Below are 12,188 nucleotides of genomic sequence, written 5' to 3'. Positions count from 1 at the left end.
TAATTATGTAGGCTAACGGATGTCTGTGTGTACAACTCTGTTTCCTTATCCACAAGAGTGAAAGTAAAAGTAAAGAATGAGGAGGCTCATTCTCGGTTTAACTGTTTTCTTGCTGGTGAAGCGCTCAGTTTTTACACTTACAAAGTCCACCATGTAAATAGCAAATGCGTCATGGCGTGACGCAACTGACTCTCACAAGGGATTGGGATATGCAACTTTGATTGGTTTATTCTCAAAAAACACCTATAACTCATTAAAAGAATAAGCTCAACCCTATTTTTAAATAGTAAAAGTGGATTCTGACATGGCCTTAATGCTTTTTCACCCTGCACTTTGGACATTGTGCCTGGATCGTCAAAATAGAGCCCATAGTGTGCTGTGTTTCGTTAAAACAGGTTTTTAAGAATCTTCAATTTTATGTTTCATTTACATTTAGTCATTTGGCAGATGCTTTTGCTCAAAACAACTTAGAGAATGAGGAGACATTCAGCGATTCAAGAAGAAGCAATACATGCGAGAGGCGCTTATTATACAAAGAAACTGTTAGTGCTCAGATAATTAGGTGCAAAAGTAAGGGGGAGGTTTTTTTTTAATGAAGATAAGAGTAAAGAGTCTTTCTACAGGTGGTTTGTCAAGCCCACTCACCTGTGTGAAGCACACTTTATAAATATTGAGGATTTTTGTCTGTTGCAAATGTGCAAAACCAGTGCATGTGTCAGTTAAATTATTAGAGAGATGAAAAAGTGTGTTTTATACAGGTGGTTTGTCAAGCCCACTCACCTGTGTGAGCCACACTCACTTTGAGGTTTTACAGGTTTTCAGGTGATAGAGGAAGAGATTTTTAGTTTTTAGTTGTTTTAGTAATTGTTTGAATGTTAATGAGACTAATCTTCTTCTTGTAATGTCAGTTTTTGTCCAAGACCTGCAACCACAAAGACGATGAAGATGCAAAAGTGTATAGTTTGAAGAGTAAGCTGGTCATTGTCTCTGTTGAGACAGCAGGAAACAGCCTGTACAACTTCATCCTCCCATTACGAGCCTCGTACAGACCACAGAATGAACTGTGGCCCATTGTGCTGCTCTTGGAGCATGTGTAAACATCATTTTTACACAACTCTTCTTCACTTTCTACTGTTTTGTAGTCATGAAGTGTGCTACAATGTCATGTTTCTGTGTGGTTTCTTTGTCTTTTAGACCGGATGAAGAATTTCTTGAGACGATCAGTTGGTTTCCAATGATTTACTACTTGCTTGGATCAATCGACAGGCAAGAGACGTTATTATGAAACATTATCATGTTTGCTTGTATCCTGGCCTCGAATAATCAATTTGCAGTTGGTCCTCCGGAAGGAGATAAGCCTGCTGCTGTGCACCGAGAGTCACCTTACTGAGATCAAAGCTCAAAGAACGAGTCTTACTGTAAAATCAGGGAACAAATAAGCAACTTTGATTAAAACAAGAATAAGAACACACTGCAAATAAATACTTTTCTTGATTCTAGTTATCTAAAAAATCTTAAATCAAAAAGAATTTTCGTGACAAGCAAAAAAAAATAATATTAATAATAATATAATAATAGTCAGAATTAACATAAATATAACATTTGAGTTTTTCCATAAAATGAGCAAAGTACTGTAGTCTGTCAATAAATAAAGCATAAATAATCATATTTCAAAGTGAAAACTGTAACATCTGTTGTAGTGCCCTCATGTGGATACTTGAGGGGTCAGTATATCCTTTGGTCATTGGATTTTCATTGTAGAAACCGATATTGAAATATATATATATATATATATATATATATATATATATATATATATATATATATATATATATATATATATATATATATATATATATTGTATTTGGGGTGAAGACGCAGTCTTAAAGCTCATTATCAACCATGGCAAAATTTTTGTAATGCTGAAGATTTTGGAAGGCATTGGGATGCTTATGATGGTATTTTAGAAGCATGCTAAATGCCTTTTGGATTAAATGAATAATGTTTATTTGGATATTAAACCATAACACGGAGAGATGACTTGTTGAAATGTGTGCAGTGATTGCAAACTATTGTCCAATGTTACTGCCACTCCAGAATTCTATTCAATTCCATTCAGCTTTATTTGTATAGCGCTTTTACAATGTAGATTGTGTCAAAGCAGCTTCACATAAATGGTCATAGTAACTGGAACAGTGTAGTTCAGTTTTTAGTGTTTAAGTTCAGTTCAGTTCAGTTTAGCTCAGTTCAGTGTGATTTAATCATTACTGAGAGTTCAAACACTGAAGAGCAAATTCATCGATGCGTTGCTCTACCAATCCTGAACCATGCGAGCCAGTGGCGACAGCGGAGAGGGAAAAAAAACTTCACCTGATGGGAGTGAAGAAAAAAAACCTTCAGAGAACCAGACTCAGTTGGGCACGACCATTTTAATTTCTCTGCTGGCCAAAAGTCTTGTGCAGAGCTTCAGTCGCCGTGGTGGAGGCTGGAAGATGGCCTCAGCGAAGACTCGTCTGTCCCTGGAGCGTCGCTGGAATCAGACACATGTTCTCCACTCTCCACGTCCATCAGCGCAGCAGCAGCTCAGGATATGGCCTGGTCCCGGATATGGAGTCCTTGGGATCATGTCGTCACTGTTCTTGGATCCAATCAGTGACTCTGCATAATCTGAAGACCTCGGGATGAGGATCCCTAGGTGAAAATAGAGAATAAAGAGAATAATTAGCGTAGCTGCTGTTCATAGTGTAAATAAGCAAGATGCAAAAGCCTGTGTGGAACCCGCTAGGTGATGCATTGAGTGTATGCTTTACTAAACAGAAAGGTCTTTAATCTAGTTTTGAACTGGGAGAGTGTGTCTGAGCCTCGGACGTTATCAGGAAGGCTATTCCAGAGTGTAGGAGCCATGAAAGAGAAGGCTCAACCTCCTTTACTTGATTTTGTTATTTTAGGTACTACCAGAAGCCCTAAATTTTGAGATCTTAAAGAGCAAGTTGGATTGTAGCGAGACAGAAGGTTGGTTAGATAAACAGGAGCTCGATTATTTAGAGCTTTATAGGTGAGAAGTAATATTTTAAATTCAATACGAAACTTAACAGGCAGCCAGTGTAAGGAGGATAAAATTGGGGTGATATGATCATATTTTCTAGACCTGGTCAGAACTCTGGCTGCTGCATTTTGTACTAATTGAAGTTTGTTAATAGAGGATGCTGGGCAGCCAGCAAATAGAGCATTACAGTAATCCAGCCTCGAAGTCATAAAAGCATGGACTAGCTTTTCTGCATCTGAGATGGATAGCATATTTTGTATTTTAGCAATATTTCTCAGATGAAAGAAGGCAGTTTTTGTGACATGGGATATATGGTTTTCAAAAGTTAGATTGCTGTCTAATATGACACGCAGATCTTTTATAGTAGAGCTAACGCTAACTTTGTATCCCTCTAATTGTAGATTGAGTTGCGAGATCTGCTGTGTGCAAGATTTAGGCCCAGTAAGTAATAATTCTGTTTTGTCGGAGTTTAAGAGAAGAAAATTGTCGGTCATCCAGTCTTTAATGTCTTTGATACACTCAGTTAGTTTAGACAGTTCAGACGTCTCGTCAGGTTTTAGAAGTGGAAGTGATTTTAACAATCAATGTTTTTTTTTTCTTCAGAAAACTTCAGTAAAGCAAACCAAATATATTTTGGTTTGCGATTGATCTGAGCATATTTTGTCAAATATGTTGTTCCATTTAAAATGCTGCTATGTAAAAAAAAAAAAATTATAAAAAAAAATGATTATTTATATATAAATACACAGTTGAAGTCAGATTTATTAGCCCCTCCTGTTTATTTTTTTCCCCAATTTGTGCTTAACGGAGAGAAGATTTTCTAAAAACATTTCTAAACATAGTAGTTTTAAAAAACAATTTCTAATAACTGATTTGTTTTATCTCTCATGATGACAGTAAATAATATTTTGCTAGATATTTTTCAAGACACTTTTATACAGCTTAAAGTGACATTTAAAAGCTTATCTAGTTTAATTAGGTTAACCAGGCAGGATAGGGTAATTAGGCAAGCTATTGTATAACGATGGTTTGTTCTGTAGGCTATCGAAAAAAATATATAGCTTAAAGTGGCTAATAATATTGACCTTAAAATGGTGTTTAAAAATTTTTAAAATGCTTTTATTTTAGCCGAAATAAAACAAATAAGACTTTCTCCAGATTAAAAAATATCATCAGACATACTGTGAAAATTGACTTGCTCTGTTAAACATTATTTGGGAAATATTTCTAAAAGGAAAAAAAAATTAAAAGGGGGCTAATAATTCTGACTTAAACTGTATACATGTATATATACTGTATAAAGTAGGCTAGCCTGTATGTGGCAGTATTATCATTGTGAATGAGTCGTCCTACCAGGTGTTGGAATATGTAAAAAAAAAAAACAAGCCTTTATTTTAGAATTTCACCATGAAAAAGAAAAACGCCTCGTATTTCAATATTCATCTTTTAATTTGAAAACAAAAATCCAAAATGTATTTTTCAATGTTTCTGTAATGAAAATCCAATGACCAAAAGATACACCAACCCTGATCAGTACAATAATTCAGAAGATAATTAAGTATCTTAATCAAGAGTTTATGCACTCAGCACCTCATAGCATCAGTATTATCTCACTAGGGATTGGTAACAGAGCTTATATCTATAAAAACACACCATCACTGTAGTGCTTAATTATGCATCCAACATATTCTCTGCCTTTCCTTACAGCCTGGATGACCTGTTGCGTTGTGGCGTTTCTTTTGCTGCCAGCATGGTGGTTGTGGATAAGGAAAGCACCATGACTGCTAAGGAGGACTACATGGCGGATGCAAAAACCATAGTTAATGTTCAGACTCTGTTCAGGTGAGAGATCTTGAGATTCTCAAGGAGGTTCATTACTTACATCAGGCCTTTTATTGTTACTCAGACACTTTATGCCATGTTCAGACTGTGCGATATTGTAGTTGCAAGGGTGGTTGTACGGTGAACTCCTTTGAACTCCTAAATTCTTGTCGGCTCAAAAACCTGTTAGAGTATTTGTTGCTTACACACGGAGGTATCAAGACATTTGTGCTGCCCATTACATTACAAACCACAGGAGAGGGCAAATTCCTCAGCAGGAGAGCGCTCCTCCTCATACTTTAGTCTGTACATCAAAGTTCCTGAAAGCAAAAATGGGTTAAGGTGCTTTAGTTTTAGATTGGCCAACCCTGTCACCAGATATGAGCATTATTAAGTCTTGTGTAAGATGAAGAAGAAGGCATTAAAGATTCAATTCACCTTTATTTTTATAGCTTTTTTACAATGTAGATTGTGTCAAAGCAGCTTCACATAGAAGATTATAGTGAATTGAAAATGTCTGTTCAGTTTTCAGAGTTTAAGTTCAGTTCAATTTAGCTCAGTTCAGTGTGGTTTAACATTCCCTGCTGAGAGTCCAAACACTGAAGAGCAAATCCATCGATGCGCAGCAAATCCACCGAACCATGCAAGCCAGTGGGACAGCGCCGAGGAAAAAACTTCACCAATTGACGAATATGAAGGAAAAAAAACCTAGAGAGAAACCAGGCTTGATTGGGCACAACTATTTGTCCTCTGGCCAAATGTCTTGTGCAGGAGGCTGGAAAACGCTGGACATCAATGAATGTGCGTCAAGCACATTTATGCGTCATACCATTATGTGTATGCTTTACTAAAAACATAGGTCTTTAATCTAGTTTTGAACTGTGAGAGTGTGTCTGAGCCTCAGACATTATCAGGAAGGCTATTCCAGAGTTTAGGAGCCATAAATGAGAAGGCTCAATGCCCTTTACTCGACTTTGCTGTTTGAGGAGATGAATCCAAAGAATAAACTCTGGGGGTCCTGCAGAAACATTTTCTTTGTCATTCCAGATGACTTTACTAAGTTATTTGAGTCGTTGCAGAGATATGGGGATGCAGTCGTCCAAGCTCATGGGAGTCATACACAATATTCATTCTTTTTCCACTGCACCATGACTTTATATTCTATACTGTACATTATTTCTGTTAATTAACAAGACTTTTGTCTAAGCAAAGTCAGACCTTACTGTCCTAATTAAATGATTAAAAATCAAGGCATGATCATATTTTATTTTGGTAAAATAAGCGTAATCTAGAGGCCTTTATCTTTCATCTAAGCCACATTTGATACCAAATGATCAATGTTATAATTGTTCAAGTTTTTATTTGTTGTTCCTAAAACTTGACAACAAGACTTTTGTCAAGTATATACGTACAGGTGCATCTCAAATTAGAATGTCATTGAAAATGTCATTAATTCAAATCAAAAAGTGAAACTCATTTATTATATAGAGATTTATTACACACAGATTGATACATTTCATGTCATTATTCATTCATTCATTCATTTATTTTCTTGTCGGCTTAGTCCTTTTATTAATCCGGGGTCGCCACAGTGGAACGAACCACCAACTTATCCAGCAAGTTTTTCCGCAGCGGATGCCCTTCCAGCCGCAACCCATCTCTGGGAAATCATGTCATTATTTTCAATTTCTTCTTCAGCTAACGAAACCTTAAAATCCAGTATTTCTGAAAATTTAAATATTACTTATGGCTAGGGCCAGACAACATCTGCAGATGTATTTTGCTATTTTATTTTTGAAACATCTGCAGATTTATGCCGAATGATTTTACGAATACTATAACCTAAAAAATAAAATAAAATAAATAAATAAATAAATAATATTTTCATATTAGTCAATAATTTCACTTAAATTAATTTGAAAACTGAATAAATATTAATTTTAACACATTTACACAATTAAATAAATAAACTCAGTGGTTGGCTAAAAATCTGTGGAACTGCTGAGGTGTTATAAAGCCAGGTTGCTCTGAGAGTGGCCTTCAATGAGTGTTGCCAGATTAGGGGGTTTTGAATTTGAGTGTGCTGGTGAAAATTGGCATAAATTGGTTTTGAAACGTAAATTATATATGTAACTAATTTAACAAAACATAACTCTGTGCTCCTACTTCATTCAGTTAGTAGTGACCAGTGCATGGTGAAAACCGCTTGGGCCCATCCCCAAGAGGAGGTGAAGGAAAGTTGTATCAAAATCTGATGCTCCGTACAAATCTGACTCCCCTTCGCGTGCACGAGCATCAAGCAGCAACTGTAGTTAAACTCACAACGATTAATCACTTATCGATCATCTTTTCTAACAACTGACAGCAAGAACAAGCAAAGAAGCGCTGTCTGATTGACAAGCAGCACCTAATTATGTTCAAAAGAATTTTAAACATCAAATGGTACGAATTCATATCCCATTTCAAAGCAAAACATACACTTATAGGTATTCAAAAATCTATACAGCAAGTGTGTGGGTAAAGGGGGGGGGGGTAGTGTTTCAATGTGATCGGGTTAAGTTGTAGTTTTGTGACTGCTGGTGTTGGTTACAAAAATATGTGACTGTTAAAATAACTAGGTTAATTTCGATTTAAATAAATATTTTGGGTGTTTTTTGAGAGTTTGGGCGGGTTTTGGACAGTTTTTGGGCTGGAAAAAGTCATCTGGCAACACGGCCTTCATCCCTTCTGCATCATTGTGTCCTGCTGGAAAAATGTCCTGGTAGATGGCTGCAATGGACCAACGCCAGCAGATAAAATGCCTCCCCAAACCACCCCTGACTGGAAACTTTACAATGGAGCAACTTGGATTCTGAGCCTCTCCTCTCTTCCTCAAGACTCTTAGACCTTGATTTCAATATGAATTTCTAAATATACTTTCATCTGAAAAGAGGACTTTGGCCCACTGAGAACAGTCCAGTCCTTTTTGTCCTCAGCCCAGATAAGACATCTGACATTGACTCATGTCTCCCTCTGCTGACCAGCTTTATTGAGATCCTGATTTGATTTTTCAGTAGGAATTGGTACCGGCCAACACTGCCAATTGTACTAATACCTGGTTTAAGGCCCATGGTATGCCTGTGCTTAATTGGCCAGCAAACTTGCCCGACCTAAAACTCATAGAGAATCTATAGGGTATTAAGGGAATGATGTAAGATGTACCCAACACTGCAGAAGAACTATATGCCATTCTCAGATCAATCAGGGCTTCGTAAAACCTAAATAAATACCTAATCACAATATGCCATGTCACATTGCTAAGGTATTTAATGCAAAAGCATAGCCTAGACCAAATATTGAGTGCTTTACATGTTCATAGTGTTCAGTACTCTTACATTTCTGTTAAAAACCATTTTTATTGGCCATAAGTAGCCCCACACGAAATGTGTGGGAGCACAGAAATCAGCAGATTTTAGCCCATAGCGGTGCCGGAGTGGGACTCTTTTTTTCAGCCCTGGAGTTTCAAGCCTTAGACCGGCCCACCTCAGTTCACCACTGACTATATTAAAATAAGGTCATTTCCAAATTACACTATCAAGTCTTTTTTTGAGAAAACAGCTGTTTTAGAACTTCAAATGTTCAACAACCCTTACAGTATTATATGTCTTAACAATAAAAATGAAAAAAAATAATACTACTCAAACGAGGACCGAACCTGGGTTGGCGGCATCATAAACAATCGTGCTAACCACTGTACCACAACAACTGAAAATTGAAAGGTGACTTGTCTAGTTATATTATTAACCTGCAGGCTGCATCTTGCTCACGAGGCTAAAAAGAGATAAAAAAAGAGCAGAGCTGTGGTAAAATAATGAATAAGAAGGCTGTGGTCAAGTAAATAAATAAATAATTTTTAAAAAGTGTGACTGCTAAGAGCAACAGATTCTGGAGCTAGGTACACCGGCCCTCGCGACCAAAAAACGGACCAGCCCACCGGGAATTCTCCCGGTCCTCCCGATTAGCCAATCCGGGCCTGGCCCATAGAATATATTTATTTACTTGTGAAAATTTATAGTTATTCATTCATTCATTCATTTTCTTTTCAACTTAGTCCCTTTATTAATCTGGGGTCACCACAGCAGAATGAACTGCCAACTTAAGCTGCGATCACACTGGGCTTTTCTCCCCATAGACTTCTATTCATATGCACGCAAATGGGTCAGACCGGAAACGCAGGGTCCATAAGTCAAGCAAGGCAAAATCGCATCACTTGACTGCGTGAGACCAACCGAGGTTAAAAACATGACCTCTCTGCACAGAAATTTAAAACATGGAGCAATCGCTCGCTTTTTAAATGCCTACTAATCTTGTTTATTCCCGCTACTTTTCACAGCGCCACATGACAGAATTTCACATTATCAAACTCTACTGTGACCGCAGCATTATCCAGCATATGTTTTATGCAGCAGATGCCCTCACTGGGCCCTCATTTACCCATTGTAACACCTGAGTTCACTACAGGGAGGCACAGGATCACAGGATTATCAAAACACATAGATATATTGATAATAATTACATGGATGAACACGGGAAGAACATAGTGTAAAAGCAGACATCAACAGAGAGAATACCAGACAAGGACTGAATAAAACTAAGGGGTATAAATACACAGGATGGTCACATGTCAAAAACAAACACTGAAGGAGGACAGGATGTGACAACCATCACTGGGAAAAAATATATTTAATCAGTTTTTAAATTAATTTCAGTAATAGTGTTGACTAATATGAAAGTTTTTATTTAATTTATTCACAATACAGTTTGTAAAGTAACATTTTCTGTCTTTTAGTAGATATATTACATGAGACTTGCTTTGTTCAGAAGGTCATTCGCAGTCATTGAATAATTGCTTAGTATAATTTTTATTTTACATTCTTCAGGTGATACAAATCACAGATGTTTCAGCACAATGCCTGGATTTTGAAGATGTATTGATATAAATTATGAGATAATTTTATTATAAATTATTTTTTTTATGTTTCGGACTGTCGTAATTTCATTGCATTGATGTAGACATGAATAAGTGAATGATGATAACTGATATGTTATTTTCATGTGAAATAATGTTTTTGAAGGTGAAGGTAAATATTTCTTGTGTGGTTAATTATGGTATATGGAAATGAAAATGAGATGTTGCGATACTTACAAAATAAGTCCACATAAATCTGCAGAGTTTTTACAGAATTCTGCACAGAAATAGCAAAAAATCTCCACAGATTCTGTCTGGCCCTAGCCATAAGTAATATTCACATTTAAGATACTGAATTGTAGAGTCTTATCTACTGTAATCCAAAATCATCAAAATGAAAGCAATTAAACACTTGAAATATATCATTCTGTGTGCAGTAAGTCTGTATATGAGTTTCACTTTTAGAATTGAATTAATGAAATTTAATTAACTTTTCGATGACATTCTAATTGATTAAAATAATTTTTCCTTAAATTCTTGTCATTTGAGCAACTTTCCTAGCACCAAGCTCTGGAAGGGCATGACCATTTATATTTGATTTTATGGTGAACTTATTGAAAAAGTTGTTTGTCTGTCTTTGTGATTGCAGGTTGTTCTCTGGTCTGAACATCATCACTGAGTTAACTCACTCTGCTAACATGAGATTCATGCAGTTCAGCACAAAGGACTGTCATTCCCTGGCATTCTCCAAACTAGCAAAGGTGAGAAAACATTCATTTTTCCCTTCTCTTTTTTTAGTGATCCTATATTTAGAGTCTTTTTTTTTTTTCAAATCTTTGTCTTCTTTTTCTTCTTCTTCATGGAACAGAAAGAAAGAGAAAAAGGCTCAAACCTGTCCTTCATATTTCACCTTCCGTTTGCTGCTGGTAGGGTTTTCAGCATCAGCATGCTAGACACACTCCTCTACCAGGTAACACACTGCATATACACACATTAAGGCCCCGTTTACACTAATGCGTTTTTGTTTTAAAACGCATACGTTTTGCTACGGTTACGCCATCTGTCCACACTACACCGGAGTTTTCGAGCGCCGAAAACGGAGAGTTTTGAAAACACTGGAGAGGCTGTTTTCATTCTGAAATGCTGCAGCTCCGTCTCAGTATGGATGAGGAAAAACGGAGACATCTGAAAACGGAGGCGGGACTGCTGAGATTCACTACCTGATTGGGGCTTTTGTGTCATTGCGTATCCTTCCCTTATTTGTCAAGCCCCGATCACAAGACTATAACACATGGCTTTAACGCTACCGGACGCTACACTACAGTACTGTAAACAACGACATGGACACAGAAATGGGATCATTGTTTGCACTATTGTCTGTTTTAGGCGCCATTGTGCAGTTATTCATTTGTTGCGTTTAGTAACAACTCGACCTCGTTGTCTGTTCACAAAAATACCTCTCTTGCTTTTTTGCAATCGCGTTCATTGCTCAACTGACGTTTGTTGACTAACAATAACCAAATGCCGAGCGAGACGCATGCTTTCTGTTTATACTAGAACGTGCATGCCCAGAGTGCGCGAATGGTCATGTGATATACGTTTTTGGTGGCGTAGTGTGGACAGAGAGATATGTTCAGCGACGCTAGGTGAAACGCTAGTGTGGACGCGGATCGTTTTTGATCTAAAACGCAGTTTAAAACTAAAACGCACTGGTGTAAACGGGGCCTAAATGTGCTGCCTGTCAATCTCAGGTCATTTCCAAATGAGAGGCTTCTAATGTCCACTAGATGGCAACATAAAAAAGGATAGTATCTTATTTAGTAAACTGTACAACAGGGATGCTTAACCCTGTTCCTGGAGATCTATCTTCCTGCATAGTTTAGCTCCAGCCCTGATCCAACACACCTGAAACTAATTAATTAGGACCTGAACAGTACTTAATAATTACAGGCAGGTGGGTTTGATATGGGTTGCAACCAGTAGTGTAAATTACCAAATTACAAACAATCAATGTACTGTAATTGAGTAGTTTTTTTTCTCAGAAATTGTACTTTATTGTACATTTTTAGTGCTGTATCAGGGTGTCTGCGGGGTCTTAAAAAGTATTAAGTGAAGTTTTTAAACTAATTTCAAGAGGAGCACGTGATATAATTGACTGCAGCTGGCCACCTATCTACACTCATTAGTTAGCCAATCAGATCTGTCCTAACTCACTATAAGTGGCCTAGCTAGATAAACCCCCCATCCACCCCCTTTTCTCCTATACAAAAAAGGGGAGCTCTCGAGAACCACCTGATCTCGTACTCCCCTCACATGCTCTATGGACCTGGCGGGAGCCCTGGGCTCAACTATCTTCGAGCTCAGGGTTCTCTC

General features: G+C 37.2%; 1 protein-coding gene across 1 annotated transcript in view; it reads left to right on the top strand.

Moving 5' to 3' along the window:
- Nucleotides 1-12,188, top strand: part of kcnt2a (potassium channel, subfamily T, member 2a) — a 69,259-nt gene that overhangs the window by 46,438 nt on the left and 10,633 nt on the right. Inside the window, 5 exon segments of the mRNA XM_087240467.1 lie at nucleotides 909-1,093; nucleotides 1,195-1,266; nucleotides 4,754-4,888; nucleotides 10,465-10,576; nucleotides 10,684-10,785. Coding sequence (XP_087096593.1) covers nucleotides 909-1,093; nucleotides 1,195-1,266; nucleotides 4,754-4,888; nucleotides 10,465-10,576; nucleotides 10,684-10,785 — 606 coding nt within the window.

This window comes from Danio rerio, chromosome 2, assembly GCF_052040795.2.
Source record: "Danio rerio strain M-AB ecotype USA chromosome 2, GRCz13ab, whole genome shotgun sequence".
NCBI classification, from domain to species: Eukaryota; Metazoa; Chordata; class Actinopteri; order Cypriniformes; family Danionidae; genus Danio; species Danio rerio.
This window is presented reverse-complemented; position numbering and strand designations above follow the sequence as displayed.